This window comes from Tursiops truncatus, chromosome 11 (genome assembly GCF_011762595.2).
Source record: "Tursiops truncatus isolate mTurTru1 chromosome 11, mTurTru1.mat.Y, whole genome shotgun sequence".
Lineage (NCBI taxonomy): Eukaryota > Metazoa > Chordata > Mammalia > Artiodactyla > Delphinidae > Tursiops > Tursiops truncatus.
The window spans coordinates 102071853-102097439 of record NC_047044.1 but is presented as its reverse complement, the minus strand read 5'-3'; the positions used below and the strand labels follow the sequence as shown (position 1 = coordinate 102097439).

Sequence of the window (25587 nt, the reverse complement as noted above, 5' to 3'; positions counted from 1 at the left end):
CCAGAACCTCCGCGGTGGCTCCGAGCTGCACCCGGGTCTCCACGAGGCCTCTTCTGACCTCACCACCCACTTCTCCCATCACTGCTTTTTCGCTTCACAGCACTGAACACTGTCTGGAATGATCCCACTCGTTTATCTGTGTATTCACAAGGGCAGGAAATGGGCTCTTGCTTCTAACTCTAACTCTGAGAACACTCCCTTTCCAGAATCTCCCCCGTGCCCAGATCTCACCTTTCTGCTCCCCAGCCAGCAGGCTGTGTTTGGGGTGAGCCCAGCCTAACAGAGAATTTTAAATCCCGCTTAGGTCTCTGCACAGGTGTGACTGGCCTGCACCCTAACCCAGACAGTGACTCTCGTTTCCTTTGCTGACACGGAGCTGCGCTCCCCCACGGGAGGGTCTGGCAGAGCTCAGCGTCCGTGCTGGCCCCGTCACCCACAGGTACTGGTGTCGGGACCCAGGCCGGGGTCTGCTGCTCTAGGAAAAGTTAAACGTGCTTGGAGGGGCAGCAGGAATAAAGAGACACAGCCACGAGGAACGTTTGTATTTAAAATTCCTCCCCTTCGTTTTCTTCTTCAAAAGAATCAGTCCCCACTTCCTCATAATCCTTCTCCAGGGCAGCCAGGTCCTCCCGGGCCTCGGAAAATTCTCCTTCTTCCATCCCCTCTCCGACGTACCAGTGCACGAAGGCACGCTTGGCGTACATGAGGTCGAACTTGTGGTCCAGGCGGGCCCAGGCCTCGGCGATGGCCGTGGTGTTGCTCAGCATGCAGACGGCCCGCTGCACCTTGGCCAGGTCTCCCCCGGGGACGACCGTGGGGGGCTGGTAGTTGATGCCCACCTGGGGAAGAGAGGGTGAAGATGCAGCAATCAGCGGATAACACAAGCTGGGGCACCTTGGTCACGTGGTGGGTGGGGCAGCAGGCCTGGATGTGAAGAGGGGATCAGGAGGTGGGACCGCGGGTGGGTAGAGAGGTGTGTGTGGGAGAGAAAGCAAAAGCAAGCGGCACTGGGCCGGGAGACTCAAGGGGAGGGGAAGGGCTGGTGGAAACCCTAGTGGGAGACTCAAGCAGGCAAATGAGGATAGGGAAAAGGGGGTCAAGCAGGGCGCGTGTACAGTGCCAGCAGACAGGGGTTATTATAAGTTCACTCCTTCCAATGGTATCTCGGGTTCCTCTTAGTTATGCTGTCAACGGGTTTAGGGCAGTTTCTCTGCCAAGGGTGAAGGGCGGTTTAAAAGATCAGGGAGAGGATTTCTCTGGTGGCGCAGTGGTTAAGAATCCACCTGCCAATGCAGGGGACACGGGTTCGAGCCCTGGTCCAAGAAGATCCCACATGCCACGGAACAGCTAAGCCCGTGTGCCACGACTACTGAGCCTGCCCTCTAGAGCCCACGAGCCACAACTACTGAAGCCCACGCGCCTAGAGCCCGTGCTCCGCAACAAGAGAAGCCACCGCAATGAGAAGCCGGCGCACTGCAACGAACAGTAGCCCCCGCTCGCCACAACTAGAGGAAGCTCATGCACAACAAGGAGGACCCAACGCAGCCAAAACTTAATTAATTAATCAATTTTTAAAAAGATATCCTCAAGCAATAAATAAAGAGATGCAAAAGGTTCTGCGGATGGTGTCAGCATTTACCAGGCCCTCTGTCTCTGGGGAGTGGGGTTTCTTGGAAGAAAAGCATGGAAATCAAAGAAAGTCAATTAAAACTTGCTGGATGAGCCAATCCCCCAAGTTCTGGCAGCACGGAGGGTCCTCCAAGTTGACCCAGCCCACCCTGATGAGGGGGCTAATATCCCGGAAGTCTCCCTTCTCCCCACACATACCCCAAACTGGAGCCGACCCCAGGAACTCTAGGAGCCTGGAAGGGGCCTCAGGTGACGACTGTGATAATACTCATGGGACACTGAGAACCATGGAGCTGGCCCCAAAATGCCTCTCCACCAGGCCACCAGGTCTGAACTGCCAATCTCTTAAATTCACAGCTTTGAAATGCATGTCCTCTGAGAGGTGGAGGTGGGAGTGGCAGCAGGCTGTACAGCCAAGGTGGGTAACCCACTAAATGAATTCACAATGATCTATCATTCCTCTTAAACAAAAGTGGCATCTTGGGGGTGGAGGTGATGCTGAGACAGGGGCGAAGGACCAAAGTGAGAAGGGAGAAGGCAATGCCACATGACATTTCACTAGACCAGCCAACTCTGCTCTCTTTTCAGCAGTAGCAGCCCTTGACCCTGGGGAGGATGCTACAGGGTGAAGTTCAACACCATCCACCCCCACGGCATGTGCCTTTCTGAGAAGCAGCTAAAGGTTCCAGCACTGCCTTATCTTTCTGGTCATAACCCTGGAGCTTCAGCTTAAAATAAAGGGGCGAGAATACGGGGCATGTCCTTTTTGTTAATTTCTCCACCACCCTCATATCTCATTCTTTTTTTTTTTTTTTTTTTTTTTTTTGCCTATTCATTTTACTACTAGCTTGTTTTGTTGTTTGTTTCCATTTGAAAGAAGAAAAACCCAACAACTTGGGGGAAGATCCTGAATGTTTTCGCAAGAGTGACCAGAACTGCCACATAAAAATAGGCACAGTCCAGGGGAAAGGATTCTGTACGTGGCTGGAGCAGAGCAGGGTGGGAGATGCTCTCTGCCATCAGCCTCTCAGCTGAGAAGCCAGCATGAGGTGTCTTGTTGCCGTTAAGTCCCAGCAGGGAAAACTGAGACGTGCTCATCTCTGTCTCGAGCAACTGTCACAACCACCTCTGGTGTTCAGCAAACCTCTAAATTATTAAAGGCCTGCCAGGGGTCTAATTAACATGAATGGTGGCAGCCGCTTTGATGGTGGACTCGGATGAGACCGTGGGACACAGGACAAAGCAGTCAAGCAGGCACGAGTGCAGGGACAGCTGCCTGCCCGGCCAGGGCGACTCAGGGGGCGGCTTCCAGTGCTCGACATCTTCTGGTCCTGGGAGCTGGGGGTCTTCCCTGGCTATTGTGTACCCACACCAACCCTCAGAGTCTGGTGTTCCCCAGACCGCAGACCTACAACAGGCTCCCAGCTCACTCCTGCTTAGTGGAAATGTCAGGGCTTCATAATGTGAATCACAACCATATGATAACCATGAAACTTCTTATCCTTTCTCGAAATCGATGAAAACTTACAGGGCGAATAATTTTTCAAAATAAACTGGGGAGAGAAGAACACATCTTTTGAGGTGTTAGAGGAGGGAATTACACCTCTCCAGCAACTTGAATAATCTGGTTACTGCATTCTCTGATCTACCGTCAGATCAGAGCTACTTCCACCCAGTCATCCTCTTCATCCCACTTGCACACAAGTTCGTTCTAGCCCCGTTCACTCCTCCCTGTAAGAGAAAAGTCCTTTCTGCCTGACCTTTGAGATGTCTGCAGATCTTAGGGCAGGAGAGGTGGAGCCCTTCTCCCTACTGTACTAGTGCCCTCCCCCTCTTCCAATAATCCTCTCAAAATCTCTCCTGACCTAAAATAGGTGAATGAACGAATTAATGAATGAAATTAGTGTTACATTTGGCTTAAGCCCCACTTCCCATCTCATCCCAGAGCTCCCACGGAATGTGCATCAGTCCAAGACCCTGAGTGTCCACCTCTTTCTCCCCATCCTTGGTGTCTCCCTCTGCTTCTCTAGCTGTCTGTCTCCACCGAGCCACCAGCTCTCACCTTGAAGCCTGTGGGACACCAGTCGACAAACTGGATGGTCCTCTTGGTCTTGATGGCAGCAATGGCGACGTTCACATCCTTGGGCACCACGTCCCCCCGGTAGAGCATGCAGCAGGCCATGTACTTGCCGTGACGGGGGTCACACTTCACCATCTGGCTGTTGGGCTCAAAGCAGGAGCTGGTGATCTCGGCCACGGACAGCTGCTCGTGGTAGGCCTTCTCGGCCGAGATGATGGGCGCATAGGTGACCAGGGGGAAGTGGATGCGGGGGTAGGGCACCAGGTTGGTCTGGAACTCGGTGAGGTCCACGTTGAGGGCGCCGTCGAAGCGCAGGGAGGCCGTGATGGAGGACACGATCTGGCTGATGAGGCGGTTGAGGTTGGTGTACGTCGGGCGCTCGATGTCTAGGTTGCGGCGGCAGATGTCGTAGATGGCCTCGTTGTCGACCATGAAGGCGCAGTCCGAGTGCTCCAGGGTTGTGTGCGTGGTCAGGATGGAGTTGTAGGGCTCCACCACGGCCGTGGACACCTGGGGGGCCGGGTAGATGGCGAACTCCAGCTTAGACTTCTTGCCGTAATCCAGGGAGAGGCGTTCCATCAGCAGAGAAGTGAAGCCGGAGCCGGTGCCGCCCCCGAAGCTGTGGAAGATGAGGAAGCCCTGCAGGCCTGAGCAGGCATCTGTCTGGGAGCGGAGGACACGAGACAAGGCTCTGAGGACTCCCTCACGGGCCTCTCTGTCTGCCCCACTCTATCCCTCAACATTGTCAAGTGGGTGAAATCAAAACAGCCTTGAAGGAGCAAGGAAACACAAAGGAGCCTCGGCGGTCTTGGGAGGAACCGCTAAAATACGGGCAGCAAACCTGCACACACCTCCGGGTCCATGAAGCTTCCAGCCCAGTGGCCTGGTTGGACCAGGAATGAGCTTCCAGAACCACGGCGGTTAATGACTTTGCCCCATGAGGGCCCCAGCTCCTTGCCCACTTCCCCAGCCCTAGTCATTTGATCTTGCGGGAACTGCAGACCTACACATCCCAGCCCAACCTTGGAAGGTGGCTCCGGAAGATAAATGGGTCAGAGAACCTGAGATTTCACATCAACTTTGCCACTTCCGAGTTGTAAAAATTCGAGCAGGTTACTGAACTGAATCCTCCAGACTCATGTTTCTTCTTGGTTAAAGTGAGAACAATAAAAAATATTCATCTCGGGCTTCCCTGGTGGCGCATTTGTTGAGAGTCCGCCTGCCGATGCAGGGGACGTGGGTTCGTGCCCCGGTCCGGGAAGATCCCACATGCCGCGGTGCGGCTGGGCCCGTGAGCCATGGCCGCTGGGCCTGCGCGTCCGTAGCCTGTGCTCCACAACGGGAGAGGCCGCAGCGGTGGGAGGCCCGCATACCGCAAAAAAAAAAAAAAAAAAAAATTCATCTCATGAGGTTGTTGTGATAATTAAGCAAGGACCTGACAGTTAGCTCTCACCGGAACTAAGAGAATTCACAGGTCACAGAACTTCCCCATTGGCCGGGATCTATGACTGTGTTCAGTCCTGTGGTTCTGAGCTTTAGGGATCACAGATGGCTCTGAGACTGATGAACCCTACTAGCCCTCCTCTAAACAGAAAATTCGGCATCCTTAGCTCCCAAGGACCCCTGATCAAGCCCAACCTTTTCCGTTGTACAGATTAGGAAAGGGGGATCAAGTAGACAAGGGACCCACCCTGAGCTTTCTAGTCAAACCAACCTGGTTCAGATCCTGACTTGGCCACTTTCTAGCTGCGGGACCCAGACCAAGTTATTGAACCATCCTGGCCCTCAATCTCCCCATCTGTAAAGTTCAAGGACAAGACCTCCTTTGTATCATTATTTAGGGGATTAAACGGAACGTATTTGACATTGGTAATGCTGTTTGTAAGTGCTGAAATAGATCAACAATCTTCCTCTTCTCTTCCAAGTTAAATGCTTTGTTAAACTGTGCTGCCAGGAAGCAAAGAGCTTCGCCTTTCTCACACCTGGAATTTCCCCAGACACCACCGGGGCATCACCTGGAGGGCAGCCCACAACATCCAGCCAGAGGAAGGGGCGTGAGCCCTGTGAATGCCTCTTACGGACATAAGCAGAAATTCCCAGATCTTAGGCGTTTATCCTGTAGCCAGGGGTCACGTGCCTCCACCCAGCCTGTTCAGAGAGGTGAATCCTAGTACGTCCAGCTCAGCAGCTCCCTGCCCTTGTAAACACATACCAGTTTGCGAATGCGGTCCAGCACCAGGTCGATGCTCTCCTTTCCCACCGTGTAGTGGCCGCGCGCGTAGTTGTTAGCTGCATCCTCTTTTCCTGTGATCAGCTGCTCTGGATGGAAGAGCTGGCGGTAGGTTCCTGCCCGAACCTCATCTACCAAGAGAGGGGACCGTCAGTGTTACTACCTGGTTCCCAGACGAGAATACACATGGCACCCCTACCTACTGAACTCCATTGAGGTGGAACCAGACAACCCTATAATATACCTGCGAGGCTAAGAGAATTCCAGGGTAACACAGGCACTAACAGAGCCAGAAGCCCGGGACTCAAGCAGCAATGAGAAGCCAGCTGCTCTACTGGCTGGACCTTAAAAAGCCTTGGGTTTACAAAGCTGGCCAAACACCAAAGTTGACTGCCTCTTCCCCCTGGACCCACAAGGCTTCCCTCCTGTTTTTCATTCATGCTGCAAAATTTACCCCAGAATTTAACCCGATTTCACTTGCATCCAAATGTTCCAGGGACACAGAGAAAGATTCAGAATATGCCTGGCTCCTAGGCTCCCCCGGAATTGTCCCAGCCCTAACCTCCATCTCTGGTGGCAACAACACATGTCAGGCATTAGAGATATTTCAGAACAACTTTGAAGCAAAGCTATGTTCCAGGCTCCAGAAGAGCTGGAGCCCAAGAGAGGCCGCGAGGCCGGGGGCTCTGCTCACCTCCAAGGTCCACGCAAGGTGGACACACGGCAGGCCAAGGTGCCTCAGGCCCCACCTACAGCCCCTCTCTTCTACAGGGTCCCTCTGCTCCCCCAGGGAAAGCATCCATCTATGCAGTGGCCTGGGAAGCTCATCTGCCCTTTCTGTATTTGTACAAGCATCCATGGGATAGAGGGCCTGGGGTCTGTGGCCCTAGAAACAGTGTTCAGGCACCGCAGGCAGTGCCCAGACATCCCTGGGGGACTTGTCCACCTTCGCTGGTGAGCAGACTTTGAAGATGAGAAAATCCTGATGAAGAGCGAGGACTGATCCAGGGGGTACTGGGGCCGGGGGAGCTGGGAGAGCAAGAATCCTGCCCCAACACAAGTCAGAATTCCTGCTCCCTAAGATCCAGAAGAGGTTCATTCTAACCTACAGCAGCCTCTGGCTGTAAGAGGAAGCGCCTGCTGCTATTTCGTCTCGTGTGCGAGACGCTGCAAGGTTATCCCAGGCCGCCGGGACAGACTGCAATTACCGTAGGAGCGGAAACATACACTTTGGGAAACTGACTGTTGGAGGGCACCTTATAATTTCTGAAATTATTTGTATTTTGACCCTTAGTGTTTAATAAACAATGTCGGCAATGTCGCTCTGTCTCAGCAGATTTCGGTGGAGAGCACTAGGTTGGAGGTTTAATGGGGAGCAGAGATCTGTGATCCCCACTTGAGATCCCGAGACTGCGGAGAACTCTAGGAGCCAAGAGTCACGTGGTGGGGGGCTCCGGATGAGCCACCCCTTCCACGTGCAGATCTGCTTCCCCAGACACCACGGCCTCTGCAGTCCGGTGCTGTCCCTGGCCCACACTCACCCACCACGGTGGGCTCCAGATCGACCATGACGGCCCGGGGCACGTGCTTCCCGTTGCCGGTCTCGCTGAAGAAGGTGGTGAAGGAGTCGTCGTCCTGGACCTTGCTGGCCTGCCTGCCAAAAGTGCCATCGGCCTGGATGCCGTGCTCCAGGCAGAAGAGCTCCCAGCAGGCATTGCCGATCTGGACCCCTGCTTGGCCCACGTGGACGGATATGCATTCCCGCTGCGGGGAGAGAGCAGCCCAGTCAGAGCCCCAGCCCGGCCATGCCTCTGCCCCAGGTCCCCAGGCCCCCAGGCCCCCACCTCTGAGGACCTGTCCATCCCTGGAACTCGACGGGCAGGACACTCATGCCTCCCGCCATGCCATGCCCCAGCCACGTGGGGTCTGGGCACCACAGCCTCCGGATCAAGACTCGGTTCCAAAGAAGCACCGCAGCTTTGTGGTTTGCTGTAAAGATTGCTTTCCAGGGTTAATCCTTTGTGTCAAGAAAAGGAAAAAGAGGGCAGCTGCGTGGAGGAAACTGGGCTAATTCCAAACCACGAGACTCCCGCACGGATGGAGCCGGTCAAAGGAAGAACCAGTGAGGACAGCAGAAACCACTCCCAAATCCACTGCCGTGCCCGGCGCGGGTCTCCCGTTCCTGCTGCAGCCTGAGCCTCCCAGCCACCGCCACACACACACACACACACACACACACACGCACGCACGCACGCGCGCGCGCTCCCCGTCTCCGCATCACAGAACAGGGAAGCACACGGTGGAATGTACTTTGGAGTCTGTATCATGGGTGTCATTAGTGTTCTGGCTACAACTGTAGGAATGAGAAAGGATCAGTACATCAGCAAGGGAGGGCTGGGAGGGGACAAAGTAGGCGCCTCCTGAACTCTGAGGGACTGGAAAGTTCCTCTGTGGCCACCATAACCTGCTCCTTCGCCCACGTCAGGCCAAGTGCTAAGTAAAGCTGACCTTTAGAGTGTCCTTTTCTCCATGTTACTCTGGTGTGAAGCTGCAGTTACCTGATTGGTCCTGGTACTAACAGCTTAGGATGGGGAGGGGTGTGCGTGTGTGTTTGTGTTGTGTACATTCGTGTGGTGTGTATGTGTGTATATATGTGTAAGTGTGTGTGTGTGGATGTGAGTGTGTGAGTGTGTGTTATGGTTTTGCTGGGACGGTGTACTCGTCACCCCCAACACCCACCGGGGAAGCAGGGGCCCTGCAAGGAGACTGTGTGCTCCAGATGGAGCTGGGCAGGGAAGCACGTGCCTGCTCTGTGGCCTTCTATTCTTAACTGTGACCCGACCTGGCATTTTCCAGCTCCGGGGAACCCAAGCCAGGAGCAGAGCCTCCAGAGACCGTGGCTGGGCATGGGGTATGGGACTCCTGGGACCCTGGGGCTCCCTGGGTGTGGGTGCAGGGAAGCCAGCGGTGTCAGGAGCCGGTGCCCTAACACTTATACAACGTGGCACTGCTCCACACCTGTCTCTGTGCCCTGGCCTCTGTGCTTCTGTGAGGCTGGTGGCCAGGAAAGGGCTTTGCTCACAGCCACCCACACCCCAGGGCACAAATCTTGCCTCTCAAGTTACATGCTGCGCTGTGTGACCTGGGCTGAGTTACGTAAACCCCCTTCATCTGAAAAGCATAAGCTACCTCGATCACTTTTGTTGTGATTGCTCTTATCATTATGCATTTTCATTACTGGAGCTTCACTCTCCACCTGGAAGAGGCACAGGTGGAAAGCCGGAGACCTCAGGCTACGTTCCTCTCACAATGAAACGACTTTATCTTTGGACTCAATTCAGGCCTAAGGCAGCAGGGTCCTTCCCCCAGGAACCCCCCATAACCAGCAGCTACCGACCAGACCACACCTTCACATGCAGCTGTGGTTTCCTCGGGGGTGTGTGAACTGAGGGGACCCGGAGAGACCTGAAAGGAGCAGGTCCCACATGTTGTCCTGTGACCCCACCTCCCAACCATCCTCCAGGCATCCCCTGGGCCTTTCTGGAAGGAAACAGGGGTATTTCAGGAAGATCAAAGGTCAGAGAAGGAAGAGTAAAGGATCTCAGGGTCCTGAAAACCACCAGCACAGTGATACGGAGGTTTTCACCCCCCTTTAACCTCATGCTAGTCAATATGCCAGTCTCCACAGATGAAATCAGTCTCTCACACACACACACACACACACACACACACACACACACACACTCCTTAGGAGGAGCAGTTTTCCCTGTTACACTAATTCACAAGAGTAACGGGACGTATACGATAGACTCAGGGGCTTCCCTGGTGGCGCAGTGGTTGAGAGTCCACCTGCCGATGCAGGGGACACGGGTTCGTGCCCCGGTCCGGGAAGATCCCACATGCCGCGGAGCGGCTGGGCCCATGAGGCATGGCCGCTGAGCCTGCAAGTCCGGAGCCTGTGCTCCGCAACGGGAGAAGCCACAACAGTGAGAGGCCCGCGTACCGCAAAAAAAATAAAAAGTACTCAGCCTTAACGTATTACACCCTTTATATGTAGCTCCCACTTTATAGAAAACACAGGGGTCCAAGGGATAAGGGACATGGCGAGAAAACGACATGAATCCAGAAGGTGAGACATTTTACAGGGAAATTGACCCAATCTTTTTAACTCATGAAAAACAAAGGTGAAGGAGGGACTGACCCACATCAAGAGGAACTTAAGACACATAACATCCACATGGAGTATGTGAATGTTAACTGAATTCTGGTTTGAACAAATCAAAATATGGTGTGGGGGGGACTTGCCTGGTGGCGCAGTGGTTAAGAATCCACCTGCCAAGGCAGGGAACACAGGTTCGAGCCCTGGTCCAGGAAGATCCCACATGCCGCAGAGCAACTAAGCCCGTGTGCCACAACTACCGAACACAAACACATCAGGTAAAGTAAACATGGCAGAGAAATAGTAATTATTAAATCTAGATGATGGATATATGGGTGGCGATACACTACTGTACTTCTCTGAAGGTTTGACGGTTTTCATACTAAAATGACAAAAATTAAAGAAAGGAAACAGTATGAGCCAAGTGACGGCTCCCCTCACCCTAACGACCCACTGCGAAGGGCCAGGCTCTTCCTGTCCCTTTTCACTCTGTCATTGATTCAACTAGCAATGACCAAGAGCCCAGTTTGTCAGGGCAAAAGAGAACTTTAAAGGTATGGAGGGGGGAACTTCCCTGGCGGTCCAGTGGTTAGGACCTGGGTGCTCTCACTGTCGGGGCCAGGGTTCAATCCCTGGTCGGGGAACTAAGATCCCACAAGCCACGCAGCACGGCCTAAATAAATTAATTAATTACAAAAAGTCACATGAGAAATCACCAGTGAAATGAACAGTTAGGTGAGCCCCTCATTTAACTAATGGTGCTAAGGTCTGTGCACCATTTGCACCTGCTCTGAGAGGACAAGGACCCCACGGCTCCTCTGGCCACTGTGCCTCGTTGCCACCCACCCCCTTCCTGCCTGGAGGCTCTATACAGGAACACGCAAAGCACCCCCAGTGCGGACGGCCTGGGGGCCGGCCCTCATGCCCAAGACAGGTCACCCATCTGCCATGACCAGGGACGTTATGTGAGCTCAGAGCCTTCAGGATTCTAGAGCTGGGCTGGCCTCACGGATCACCGAATATGATTCCCACCCCATTATTTTACAGGTGAAAAAGCTGAGGCTCAGAAAGGTGAAGGGGCAGATTGGAAATTTCACAGGGCAAGAGCCTGGCCCCAAATCCAGGTCTTCTGACCTCCGCCCGAGTCCTCTCCTTGACACCACCCACCCCCCTGCCTCGTTTGCACTCTTAACCCCCTGGGCTCTAGTGGGCCACACCTACGGCAGCACAAGCCTGATAGCAGAGAGCAAGGCAAGCTTGGACGGCAAACCTCGAAACCAAAAAAACTCCATCGCAGAGAGAAACGGAAGGGCCCGCGGTGGGAGCCTCTGAAAGTGGGCCACCCTCCCTGCAAGACCAGGACTGTTTCTCCGGGTGGTGAGTGCCGAGGCCGGGGCCCGGGGGTGAGCTGACTCAGCAGAGGGCCTTTACATCATGCGTTTGCTCCAAACTCATGTTTCAGATTCCCTCTCTGGCTGGGCAGAGTTCCTGCTTTCTCTCTCACACTGCTCCTCCCTCAGTTCTATTTTGACCCTGGGCTTGTAGGGCTCAGGCCAGCTTTCTGCTCCTGGGCCCCTGTGAGATGAAGGGGGTCCCACCAGTGGTGCTGGAGCCTCCGGCCCAGCAGTCCAGGGGGTGAAGGTGAGGGAGCTGGAGAGACCTAACACAGGAGCGCACTTCCTCGAGGAAAGCATGACACCCCTCCCCAGACCTAGTGCTGGGTGGCTACCAAAGTGACCTGCTCTGTTGGTTCCCACAGCACAGAGCTACTGTCGTTGTCTGCAAGACGGCATCAGGAGTTGGCTGGGCCAACTCCCACTCGCCCTTCAAGTCGCTCATTAGTCGTCCCCTCCTGCAGAAGGTCTGGAAGGCCCCGCACCAGCCGGGGCCCCACGCGCCCTCCCTCAGCCCCCGCCTCCCCATCACTGCTCTACTGCACGGCTCCTAGCCGCTCTTTGCTTTTCTGACTTACCCGGTGGAGAGCAAGGAGCCCCCATTTCCTGGCCAGATACCCAGCATCGAGTACAGGGCTTGACTGCAGCAGGGGTGATTGGAAAGAAAACCCTGCTGAGGCTTGGAGTCCATCTAACAAGGGGAGTGGCCAGGGCCTGAGAGGCAACAGGAGCTCAAAGGAGAAAAGACAGCTTGCAGCTTGGTTTCCCCCAGCAGGAATATTTGCAGACATCTTGGAGAATGTAGGTGTGCCAGCAGGTGTTTCAGCTGGACTCTGGAGCAGTGTGAACGAGAGGCGGGAGAATTTAGGGCAGCTCCCACAAACTGCTTGGTTTGTCCGAAGTGTAGGCTTGTGAAGGCTGGGCAGAAGCAGCATCAGAGCTGCCCACGAGCATCCTCCCCGGGGAGGGCGCCCAGTTCTGCAGGACAGCAGAAGAAAGACACTCCAGAACCTGGCAGTCCTCTTATAACTCCACTGCAAGGAATCTTTCCTTAGGTCAACCTTATATTATTTCTGTTTAAATAGTAATCGTTTCCTTTTCATTTGCTCTCAGAGGACTCTGATAAGCTCACTGCAATCCTCTGCAGAAGGAGGCTTTGTAGCTTTAAAAATAGTTTCGAACTATCACAAAACAGTGTAATTGGCATATTATCTTGGAAGGGACCTGACAGTGTAGGCCAGTGAAAACCTGAGACCAGGCCACATACCCTGACCACCTGTGGGTCAAGGGCCACACAGTTGCCTTCAGGAAGCATATTTTTAGACCCAATTACTTCTAGCTGTCAGGCTAGGATAATAAATCACCTACACTTCAGGATCTAGGTCGGAGATGACAGGTAAAAAGTAGAACCAGTGTTCCAGAGGGATAATTAAAGTAAGAACAACGTGGTTCACGAAAGACTGCACTACCTCTGCTCAAAATTCTTCAATTAGAGCATATTTGGACTCAAAGAATAGATAGCAAGCCAGAAACAGCAGGAACAGAGTCGACCTAAGTTAACATCAGGCTGCAGGCGCTGCAGCAGGGCAGCAACAGGGGTGGCAGAGACGGCCCTCAGGAGTGGCCAGGGCTGGTCGTAGACTCCTAGACTCTCTAGATCCTTTGAGGCCAAAGGCCCTTGAGCTTCAGCCGACACTGGGGTCAGGTGCCGGAGAAAGCGAGCGAGTGTTAATCCGCCGCACACGGTACCCACTCTCCTCCTGGTCTCTTCATCTGGGAGAAATTCTAACAGGACGATGCCGACGGGGGACGTCAGCCACAAAGGCCACAGACAGTCCTGTCAGTCCCATGGTGGCCAAAGGGAGGGAGCAGTGGGTCTACTCTGCCCCCAAGAGCCACATCCTCCCACCCACCCCATCACTAGCCGTGTACTCACTAGCTCTTTCCTCCTCAAAAATTACTGTAACTTTCTCTCTTCCTCTCAAGGTCACTGAGGTCACTGAGCTGCAGCCTCACTCCCAGGCTCTGCGTGGGCCCAACTGTAGCCCAGACGCTCCCTGTGGACACAGTGCCTGGGGGTGGGGCCTCTGCTGCCACCCAGAGCACGTGCCCAGGGACCTCTGGGGACCCGCACTTAGTGACTGCAGCCCCTGGGGTGCTCGGAGTCAGAAGCTAAGCCCGGGCCCTGTGGGGCTCAGCCACGCCACCCGCTCAGGGCGTCTGCAGAGGCCCGTGGACTCGGAAGCAGCATCCACCTCACCCCCAGGACACTCTGCCTTCTAGCTGCCCATTTCTGCAGGAAGACAGGCTCTTTGTTGCCATCTGATGCCAGTTCCCACCTGAACTCACGGGCCCGCCCCCCCAGGAGGAGTGCAGTGAGGAGGCTGTGTTCTCAACTCCCCCCGTGAACCACAGACACGTTCTCTGAGGCCTGGAATCACCGACACCAAAAAAGTTGTCACAGTCTCAGTTCCCAGGAGACCTGCTTACCAGAGGGACCCTGGGAGCAGATGGGAATGCTCAGTTACAGGGTTAGTTCTAAAATCCTCACCTAGAAACTACAGAAATGCTGCATCCATCCTCAACACGGGCAGCCTTCCCCAACCCTCAGGAGGGAAGCCCAGCCACTGGAGGAAGGAGAGTCCTTTCGGCACGGGTGGGACTCTGGGTCCAGGTGTGCAGATGTGTCAGCCTAGCCTTTCAGGAATGAGTCAAGGGGTTTTGAAAAAGAGGTTCTGGGGACTTCCTTGGTGGTGCAGTGGTTAAGAATCCGCCAGCCAATGCAGGGGACACGGGTTTCAGTCCTGGTGCAGGAAGATCCCACATGCCACAGAGCAACTAAGCCCGTGTGCCACAACTACTGAGCCCATGTGCCGCAACTACTGAGCCCACGTGCCGCAACTACTGACGCCCACCCACTCTAGGGCCTGCATGCCACAACTACTGAGCCCACGTGCTGCAATTACTGAAGCCTGAACGCCTAGAGCCCGTGCTCCACAACAAGAGAAGCCACTGCAATTAGAAGCCCGTGTACCACAACGAAGAGTAGCCCCTGCTCGCCACAACTAGAGAAAGCCTGTGCACAGCAACGAAGACCTAATGCAGCCAAAAATAAATATAAATAAATAAATAAATAAATTTAGATTCTGTGAGTGTGAAATGGTCAATAAAAATGTTTTCCCAGGCTTCCCTGGTGGCGCAGTGGTTGGGAGTCCGCCTGCCGATGCAGGGGACATGGGTTCGTGTCCCGGTCTGGGAGGATCCCGCATGCCACGGAGCGGCTGAGCCTGTGGGCCATGGCTGCTGGGCCTGCGCGTCGGGAGCCTGTGTTCTGCAACGGGAGACGCCGCAACGGTGAGAGGCCCGCGTACCGCAAAAAAAAAAAAAAAAGTTTCCCCATCAAGACAGTGCTGCCCATGTACATCAATATTCCAAATAGAACCTGCTATACAAAATTCAGTGTTTCAAAATAAAGATATTCTCTTTCCAAAATATTCAGCCATAGGTTTTCAGTTAAACATCGTTCAAATTCTTTAGCACATTTAAAATAAGGTTTTACTTCACATTTTTTGGTTTATTAGGTATTTTCAGAAACTGGCCTATTGAATGCACGTTGAAGTTTGCTCAGAGAGCTGGATTAGAATCATGGGATCCCCTCTAAGACTCACTATGGCTCTCAGGTCAGAAGTAAAACGTGCAAGAGACAGCACTTTGAAAATTATAAAGCACTAGCTACGTGCTAGATATTATAAATATTAAATATCAAATCTTGAGTATGCTGCCTAGGATTTGCTTCAAAATAACAGGGAGAGAGGGGAAGGGGAGTAAATGAAGCAAGACTCATCATAAGTAGATAACTGTTGAAATTGGATAAGGCATATACAGGGGTTCATTATAACACTCTTCTTTTGTATATGTTTGGAATTCTCTGTAATAAAAAGGTTAAAATAGTAAAACTAGGTGGAGCCTTGAAAATTTGAACCATAAGCCCTCTTCATTTTGTAGATGAGAAAAACCACTTCAGAGAGGTTAAGTGACTTTCTTGAAGTCACACAGCTAGCTGCAGAGACAGGAGCCAAAACTCTGAACTCCCAGCTCAGCTCCTTCCGTGACCCGGCACCAGGGGCCTCAGGCAGGAGTGGATTCCTCTGGCCACGAGGAGGCTGCTCTGGGGAGGGAGGGTGCGGGACAGACCTGGACTAGACTCAGCAGAGCTGGGGCCAGAGCCAGGGGCCCTGGGCACTCTCCAGAACGAGCAGAGGCCGGGAGGAGGGCAGTCCTCACCTGTCCTGCTGGTCACTGACACCCGGGCAAGAGTGCGGAAAGCCTGACCTTGGCCTGTGAGACTGCTCACTCTGCCCCCTTCCCCACCCAACCTTTCCACCCCACTCCCAGTGGCCCAGACAGCCGGGCTCTGGACGAGGAGATTTCTGGTTTTCCAGGCGTCCGGGCAAATGTATTGGAGGCAAATTTACCCAGCCCAGGGGGCAGGGGGTGAAGGGAGGAGGTGGGGGAGGTCCTCTCCAGCAAGTAAGTCCGCGAAGGAGACGGGCAGACCAGAGGCCAGGGTAGGAAACCACAGGTCTGAAGCCCCACCCCACCCCTCGCCTTCCGGAAGGAGAGCCCTGTGGGCCAGAGTCCTCTGGCTTGGACCACTGGAAAAACTGGGGAGTTGGAGCGGGTGCCGGGGGCCTGGGAAGCCCAAGCCAGATGGCCGGGGTTGGGAAAGGAGAACGAAGCCCCCAGGCGTGGGGCTGTGACGCCCTAAGTCCCCTGACACGTTCGGGGCTCTGTCACATTTGGCTGGGTGTAGGGACCTGACCGCCCACGCCCCCAGCCTCTGGGAATCCCTGGACTGCCTGCCCCTCCCCCACTCGGATTCCTGAGTTGCCTCAAGGTGATGCCTCAGAGCCTCACCTCTTCTGCGAGGGCCCCCATGTCCCCCTTCCCCTCACCTGAGTGTGCACATCTCCCTTGGGTCCCTTTAAGGGGCAACTCGCCCCCGTCCCTACTTTCTCTCTACGAGAAGGGGCACTGGCACCGGCTTGTCCTCCGCCCGAGGGTACGAATCCCTCGACCCTGAACTGACACCCCCAAGAGACTTCGAACTCCTTAGATCCAAAGCGATGGCTGCAAGCCCCCGCGTGGATGCGGCCCTGCGCTGGGCGCCGCGTACCCCCAACCCCCAGCGCACCGCGCCCCGGCCCGGCAGGCTCACCATCGCGGCCGCTCCCGTAGCCCGCTAGCTCCCGGCTGGGCCTGCCCACTCCAACTGCTCCAGATACAGCCGCCTCCGCTGTTGTGACACCACGCGGGAGGGGGCCAGCAGCTGCCCTGCAGCATCACAGTGCTGGCGAGGGAGGGACCGGGCAGGTCACAATCGCTCCTCCCCGCCCACCCGCGGCTCGGGTCTCTGCCCGGGCGCCGCACGCGCGCGTTGCGCGGCTGGGCTCCAGGCTCCCACGCTATGGTCTGTAGGATCAGCCTTTGTAATTCCAGCCGCTTAGGAAGAAATGTAAAGTGCTTAGAATAAACGTTCACGGTCCCCAAACTTTCATCCTCTTCCTGCGGCCAAACACTAGCTGCGCCAGGAAGGCCCGGCCCAGGCAGGAAAGGCACCTGCTTGGGGCTCAGCTCGCGAAGTCACCCCCAACCCGGGGGAGTGCAGGAGTGGTGGGGCAGGGTACCGGGTGGGAGGGACAGGCTCCGAGCTCAGCCCTGCTGCCGCTCGTCAGCCTGTGCTGAGTGAGGGGTGGAGCCTCTGCTCTGAAGCCCGCTGTGCCTCCATCGAGGCCGGCCTGCCTACTGGGGGATTAACTGAGATAAGAATTAGTGAGAATATAGCAGGTGCTCAGTGCGTCCTCTGTTCCCGCTTCTACTCCTCCCTCCACCATTATTTTCAAGTTTCTTTCTTGATCCATTTCTCATCACTCCCTCTTCCTACTTTTAAGCCCAGAACTTGCACAACGATACCAGGATTCTGGCTGCCTCTTTGCTCAGTAATAAGCCTTTCTCTTGGTGACCACAAGTGATGTTGAAGGGCCAGGGGCTTGCCCCGCTTCCCCTGGTTGCAGGGGGTGGGGACAACGGGTCTGGCCCTCTCTTCACACTTCAGATTTTGTCCACCTTACTGAACTTCCCTCACTCTCCCCTCCCCTCCCCAGTTTAGTGGTGGGCAGGACCGTCATTGATCCTTGGTCTCAGTGCAAACTTCCCCACCAGAGTCCATTCAGTGCTAAAGAGAGTTAAGGCACTTCTGTCTCTTCTCCCGCTCTCCTCAGGCCCCGACCTCCAACCCCATGTCACTCCAGGCAAATCCGTGGCTTTTCCGCAAGGATTACCACGTAGAGCTGCTCTGGCCGGACGTGGAGACTCGCCAAGTGTCCAAGCACAAACACAGATTCACTTTCCCTTCCCTTCCCGACAGGTGCCTATCTCCGGCCAGTAGAGAGTGAGAACACTTTTTTATTTTATAGCAATTTGTTCTGCTGAGCACCCACTCCTATAGTTTCCTATTTATACTATGAGTTTCTAGAGGACGGGACACGTGTCTTAATCATCTTCGCATTTGAGAGAGTCTCAGACACAATGCTTTACCCATCGATACATACAGTGCTTAGTAAACTATGAGTTGAATTTTGTCTACCTTATAATGTAAGATCCTAAAACTTGAGAACCGTGACTAAGCTAACTGCCAAGCACATGGTAAATGCTCAATAAAGGATGATGACTATTATCAACTATGCATTTATCTCCCTTCCAAACTCCCAGAGTGTACATTTGTCACTTTATCACTTCCATTACATTTATCACTTTCCACTTTGGATTCTTGGTATGTGTACGTGTGCATGTGTTTAAGTATTGCTACAAAAGTGGTACACCTTGAAGGCAGGGGTTGTTATTCATCTTGGTTCCCTCCCCCTCAAAAGTAGCTAGTCAAGGGCATCAAAGATGCTCAATAAACATTGCTGAGTAAATTGATTTTTCGAGTTCTCTTTGTAAACCACCAAATATGTTATGAACAGGTTCTTAATGTCTTGGGATAAAAATGATAATGACAACAGTGGTAATTATGATGGCATTCAGAGCCTTCATTATAATTCATTGAACCTCATCATCTTTCCTCTTTATGGGGTTAAGGGTTGGAAGGAGCCATGTCTACACCATAAATGCTGAATATGACATCTTTTGGTTCCAGGGAGGTAAAAAGATGGGTACTCCGCCCCCTCCAGTTTATATATGAAGCCTTAACCCTCAGTGTGACTGTACTTGGAGACAGGGCCTTTAGGGAGGTAATTACGGTTAAATGCAGTCGTAAGAGTGGGGCTCTGAGCCAATAGGACTGGTGTCCTTATAAGGAGAGGAATACACACCAGGAGTGTATGCACAGAGGGAGGCCAGGTGAGGACACAGCAAGAAGGTGGCCGTCTGCAAGCCAGGATGAGAGGCCTCACCAGAAACTGACCCTGCTGGACCTTGATCTGGGGCTACCTGTCTCCAGAATGGTGAGATGATAAGTTTCTGTTGTTTAAGCCACCTGGTGTGTGGTATTTTGTTATGGCAGCCCATTCAGACTCAGATAGTGAAAAAAAGACTCAGATAGTGGCCCGACCGTCTTTAAGAGTAAAAAACATCTACTTCTTCTTGGTTTTTAAGACCTCTGTCTCACAATTATTTGATCTGTGGCAACCTGGAGCCCACCTCCATCCTTTCTTTCTGAGTAGAAGTTTGGAAAGGAGGAAGGACACATGTCTTCAGTCCCTGTGATGGCTACTTTATGTGTCAGCTTCACTGGACCACGGGACACCCAGACACTCGGCCACACATCATTCTGGGTGTGTCTGTGAAGGTGTTTCTGAATGAGATGAACATTTGAATCAGTAGACTGAGGAAAGCAGATTGTCCTCCCCAGTGTGGGTGGGCCTCATCCAATCAGTTGAAGACCTGAATTAAACAAAAGGGCTGAGTAAAGGAACCAGCTGCCTACCTGACCCTTGAGCTGAGATACTGGTCTTCTCCTGCCCTTGGACTGGAACTCACACCAGCAGCTACTTTGGGTTCAGCTTACAGACTCCAGATCTTGGGCTCCATGATCATGTGAGCCAATTCCTTATTTTTTCTCTCTCTCTCCGTGTGTGTGTGTGTGTGTGTGTGTGTGTGTGTGTGCGTGCGCATGTGTGTGTGTCTCCATATATCCCATGGGTGCTCTCTCTCTGGAGAACCCTAACACAGTCCCCCTTTTTTGCAGGTGGAAAAACTGAAGTCAAATTCAGGCTATTCACAGAGGAGAGCACCATTGCTCTAATAGCTTTAAAGTTCCCTGCTCCCTGTAGAGATTTTAAAAAATCAGCCTTGAGGACTTCCCTGGTGGAACAGTGGTTAAGAATCTGCCTGCCAATGCAGGGAACACAGGTTCAAGCCCTGGTCTAGGAAGATCCCACATGCCGTGGAGCAACTAAGCCCATGCGCCACAACTACTGAGCCCACATGCCACAACTACTGAAGACCACGTGCCTAGAGCCCGTGCTCTGCAACAAGAAAAGCCACTGCAATGAGGAGCCCACGCACTGCAACAAAGAGTAGCCCCTGCTCGCTGCAACTAGAGAAAGCCTGTGCACAGCAACGAAGACCCAACACAGCCAAAAAATTAATTAATTAATTAAATTAAAAAAAAAAATCAGCCTCGAAAATAGGTGATTTGGGCCCAACTGGGATCAAGAGTTTGTTCTGTTCTTATAAAAAGAGTGAAATAAATTAGCTTTTGCAATGATTAAAAAAAAAAAGTCTGGGCTATTCATGAGAAAGCAACCTCCCAGTGTGATTTAGGCCTTGTAAAGCGATCACTCCACATCCACCAGACTCCAGAGACCATGTTATTTCTTCTTGTGTGGATTTAGTGCTATGGGGTCGTATTCTCCAATACGATAATTATAGTGATGCCTAAAGTGCTGAGCCACACGCATCTGAGTAGGAGGTAAGATCATTCCTATCAATCCCCCAGGAGGAGAGTCAGTCTTTTGGTTTGGTTTTGTTTTAATATTTATTTTAGCTATTTATTTGGTTGTGCCAGGTCTTAGTTGCAGCAGGCAGGCTCCTTCATTGTGGCTCACTGGCCCCTTAGTTGTAGCATGTGCACTCTTAGTTGTGGCACGCGTGTGAGATCTAGTTCCCCGACCAGGGCTCGAAGCCAGCCCCCTGCATTGGAAGCGCAGAGTCTTAGCCGCTGCGCCACCAGGGAAGCCCCTGGGGCCGGCCTTCACAACGTGTGTGTTCCTTACACATTCCCTGACTCAGCACTGTGTGTGTAAGATGCTGTGCTGGGTGCTTATCTCTTTTACTCCTCGCAACAAGGCCCTGAACTTAACACTCTTATCACCCCCATTTTACAGGTGAAGAATCAGAAACTTAGCAGTGTTAGCTGTCATTACTGATCACATGCTGGTAAGAGACAGAGCTGGGGTTTGCACTCAGGGGGTCAGACTCCATGCTTAGTCATCACCTCCAGACTGAGCCTCAGCTAGAGGCCTGTCATGCTCGGCTAGACTGGGAGGTCAAATGTCTAGCTGCTCCAGGGGTGGGTGTTAAAGGTGGAGCTGACCGCAGAGGGCGATGGGTGCCTGGAGAAAGAAGACCCGGTACTTCCCAGGTCCCACGCTGCTGGGGGACTCTGTTTCATAACCAGACTATCTAGATTTAGGCACTTGCCACATGGATTTAACTCCGGTGACCGCCTGCCGTAAGACCACTCGCATCTGAATACCGGACTCCCCGCTTGTGTCTCAGGCACTGCAGGGCGCTGGATGGGCAGGGGGCATCGATGGCCACAGGGTCGCGGGTGCAGCGGTTCCCCTCTGAGGGCGGACGGCTGCGGCACTGAAATCTAGAGGCGCAGATGTGGAGACACACGGTCCAGCCAACCCTTCTCCAAGGCGCGTCCCCTTCCAAAACCAACTATGGAGGGTCTGGGTGGCCTTGTTTTAAGCTGGGGATGGAAGCATTTTCCTAACGGCCCGGATTCTCCCCTTGCTCCCCTCCCGCCAACTGGCTGATGTCAGAAGTGGGACACTTCATGGCATTGCCTTTGATCCCTGCTAAGCTCACCTCCCAGGGGGCAGCCCATTAGGCCATCACCTGTCAGGCACAGAAAACTCGGCAGAAATACAAGGCAGCTGGGATGGGAGGCAAAGTGCAGAGAACCCTGAGCTTGGTGAACTAAGAAAACTCGTCTCCTTCACAAACAGGGGCAAGTGGCTCACAGGCCAGGGGAAGCCCCCGCCCTCACCCAAGGCTCTGTTACCAATCCGGTGACCGCCTTCTTCAGCCGCCAGCCCCTCAGAAAGCACCGAACGAGCTGCGCAGGGTAAAGCGGCACCACAGAAGAGGTAAGGCGGTCAGGTCAGGTCTTCTCTGAGGCCTTGGTGCTCTGCATGCAGCTGATTCTTCACTTGTTGGATATCTGCCTCCTATCAGACACTGAAACGATTGCTGGCTTCTCTGTTTTCCAGATATTTCACATAATGCTGTGGGTATCACAGACATCCAGCCTTTCTGGGCCACACCCTGGCAGCATGTTAAAAGAGCTGGAAAACCACTCTCACCGTTGCCATAAATCTGCTTCAGAAGACTATCCCAAGAAAATAACCCACAAGGAAAATAACAGTTACATGGCCCTCGTACACACAGTCTGTGCAGAGCTGTTGCTCACATTAGCAAAATGTCAGCAAGATCTAGAACGGCCAGCACATCAGTAGGAAGGGTTACATGGCTGCTAAAATGGAAAACTGAGACCCCAAAGATTCGTCCACTTGGAACCTCCACTGTCGCCTCATTTGCACGTGTAATTAAGACCTCGAGATGAGATCACCTGGATTACGGTGTTTCCTAAATTCGGCGACATTAAAAGAGACAGAAAAGCAGAAAACATAGAAACTGAGAAGGCGGCCACATGAGGACAGAGGCAGAGACAGGAGGGATGCGGCCACAAGCCCAGGGACACCTGGAGCTCTGGGAGCTGGAAGAGGCAGGAAGGACCCTCCCCAGGGCCTCCGGAGAGAGACGCCATGACTGTGGGCTTCCAGCCTCCAGAGCTGTGAGAGAGTACGTTTCTGTTGTTTGAAGCCCCTCAGTTTGTGCTAATTTTGTCTCAGCAACCCCAGGAAACAAATACATAAAGAAGCAGCAATGCTGAAAACTGAATAGATGATCATATTAAATGAAAACCGCAGAACTGAAAGTACTAGATATATGTTTATGACAAACAATAGGCATATGTATCGAAGAGAAGATGGAGATGTTTCTACGGGGTTTTTAGTAAGGTTGTTTGAATGAACACATTTCATGTCTTACAAACATAATGAGTAACGTGGCCTGTTCACAGATCTGAAAGTAAAGTCTGGTCATCCCATGTGGCAGCAGAGCCAGGCTTGGACCCCAGCTATTTTTCACTCTGGTCAATTTGGTGTCAGAGTTTTGACCCCAGCAGTACCGGCTCACAGATCCATCTCTAAAATTCGAGTGCCCACCTGCACCTGCTTCCCTGTCGTGAACTCTCCCTGCCTCTGAGACAGCCACCCCCTCAGACCACAACCCCCAGCCTTTGTCTTCAGCAAATATTCTCTCACAGAGCCTACTCTCCAGCCCCACCCTCCTCCTCCCACAGGCCTGAAGTAAAGGTGAGGCAGAGGGCGTGTCATTTCCTGGCCTAGTCCTGATTATTTTAAAAAGAGGAGAGAAAGCGTTGATTTGCATTTGCCTGTGTAACTAGACACAGATCCCTAGTGGGCCATTAGTCTTCCTTAATCCAACTAAATGTGCCCATATGGAAAGTCAGTGTCTGTGTAACCTAGTTCACGCACCTATTTCAAATATTTTAGACCTATTTTATCAGAAAGTCTTAACTGGACTTCCCTGGTGGCGCAGTAGTTGAGAGTCCGCCTGCCGATGCAGGGGACACGGCTTCGTGCCCCGGTCTGGGAAGATCCCACATGCCGCAGAGCGGCTGGGCCCATGAGCCATGGCCGCTGAGCCTGCGCGTCTGGAGAACCATCCTATTTTATAATAGTAAATATTTCGTGGTGTTTTAAATACTCCATCCCGTGTATGTATGTATCACTTAATACTTTTCAAAGTTTTTTTAGTGGACTTTTGCTCATATGATACAAAAGTATCATAAAGAAAATAAGGCAGAAAAATTTTATCCCCATCTTTAAGGTAAGAAAATTGAGACCTAAAGATTAAGTGTTTTTTGCAAAGTTACAGAGCAATTCAGCAGCAGAGCTAGAACCCAAACCAGCAAAAGTACACATTATAATAACCTATATTCCTTTATATTCCTCAAAATCATGCCACTTCTTTGAAAAATAAAAAAGGAATAAAACAGTGTGTATATTTTTATTTAAAAACAGGAGAAAATGGGATCGATAACCAAATTTGAAAAAATTTATATACAAAGAAACTCTAGAAGAAGAAATAAAAAACAAATAGCCTGTGAGGTCAGAGATGGGGGTGGAGACCAGACAGAGCAGAGCTGCCGGCAGAGCCCTGAGGGTGTGCTCCCTCCAAGCACGCAGGCCAAGGGCAGAGGGAAACCAGCCCAAGAAACAGAAAGGGCAGAGTCAGAGCCCTCAGAGGCAGCAAGGAGCCAAGGAAGGGACTACGCTCTGTTGCATCTGGAAAACAAGCCTCTTAACATAAAAGCATCAGTGCTTTTCTCCGGAACTTAATGCAGCTCTGCGGGTGAGGCTGCTGGTTACCTTCTAAGGACCGTACACTTTGGTTTTCTGCCTAAGCAACCTCTCCACATCAATAATGCTGGTGCTACTGTTAAAGTGACTCTTCTCTATGCTGACGTACTTCCGCAAAAATCCTTTCGTTTTTCAACCAAGTCTCCAAATATTACCTGATGCCTGTCAGTCCCCATCGGATGGTAGAAAAAGTAACAAGGGGATGTGAAAAGTTTCAAAGAGGTGCTTGAAAAGGAGGAGCTGGGGAATAGTGGACGCAAGAGCCCCGGTTCAGAAGTGGAGTGTCTGGAGTGTGAGAGGCCGGCTCTCAGCTCCCCTGTGGCTGAGGCAGTCAGCAGGCAGACAGCAGAGGTGTGACCCCCACCTGCTAATCTCAGACTCGGGCTTAGGAGAGGGTGGACAGGCTTCACTGCATTCAGGGGAAAGGGTACGGGCTTTATACTGTGAGCCTATCGTGCAACGGAATACAGAGCGCTCGTTAGAATAAGGCAGCTCTACATCAGCTGATACGGAACAAACATCCAAGATTAATTAAGTTTTAAAAAGACTGTGGCACGTGTGTGTAGGATGCCATCCTCTGCAGAGAGGAAGAGAAGCTTCGTGTCAGAGGTTAGCTGTGGGAGGATACGGATGGCAGCGGAGGTAGGCTGGGGCAGGCAGCCGGGGAAGGAAAGACGCTCTTTTTCACAAACACCCTTTTGTGACTTCTGAATTCTGTACTATACACGTAAACCTCAAATAGTTTCTAAACAGTCTAGACACACACATGTGCAAACGCATCCACGGCGTCATCTGCACAAAGCCACGAAATACGCCCTCGGCCCCTCCGAACCCCCTTCTAGAAGCAGAACCCTGCATCCTCCCCTCCGCTGCTCCCCACCCGCACCGGTGACCACCCACCGCAGCCCAAGCCCTCGTCACCTCACCCCACCTCCCCAGCGGCCCCTCGGCCACAGAACCCACGTCGTATCCTCTCAGAACCTGCAGGACCAGCCCACTCGCTCGGACCGCGGTACCTTCCAGACACAGCTGCATGCTGACAGCGAGCTTCGGCGGCTGACCTCCGGGCATGTGAGGGCACCGTGTGCAGCGAGGGGACGCTGGGTGGATAGGAGACCCTGGTCTCATGCAGGCTGTCACCTGGGGGCTCACTTCACCCTGGGGTCCCCATTTCCTTAACTCACAAAGGGGCTACAAGAGGTGGTCTTTCCAGATTTCCTGTCTGCAGACCCCACTATATGGGCCGCTTCTCTGGGCCGGACGTGTGCTGGGTGCTGGCGAGTGCCGGCCCACAGAAACATTTAATCTCCGTGCAAGATTAAACATTCTGGGAGCCCCCCCAAAAAATGAAA

The 25587-nt window shown here is 52.9% G+C and overlaps 1 protein-coding gene across 1 annotated transcript; it reads right to left on the bottom strand.

Moving 5' to 3' along the window:
• Positions 1-527: 527 nt before the first annotated feature.
• Positions 528-25477, bottom strand: LOC101328960 (tubulin alpha-8 chain). The gene is made up of 5 exons (XM_019925838.3): positions 16711-25477; positions 7481-7703; positions 5922-6070; positions 3692-4372; positions 528-839 (listed from the first exon to the last, which is right to left on the bottom strand). The coding sequence occupies exons 1-5, from the start codon at positions 16711-16713 to the stop codon at positions 546-548; spliced, it is 1350 nt and encodes a 449-aa protein (XP_019781397.2). The 5' UTR covers positions 16714-25477; the 3' UTR covers positions 528-545.
• Between the last annotated feature and the right edge of the window lie 110 nt (positions 25478-25587).

Coding starts and splice junctions, on each gene's coding strand:
- LOC101328960 (XM_019925838.3), bottom strand. Junction 4,373..5,921: donor TGGACCGCATTCGCAAACTG/GTATGTGTTTAC, acceptor CTCCGCTCCCAG/ACAGATGCCTGCTCAGGCCT. Junction 840..3,691: donor GGTGTCCCACAGGCTTCAAG/GTGAGAGCTGGT, acceptor TCTCTTCCCCAG/GTGGGCATCAACTACCAGCC.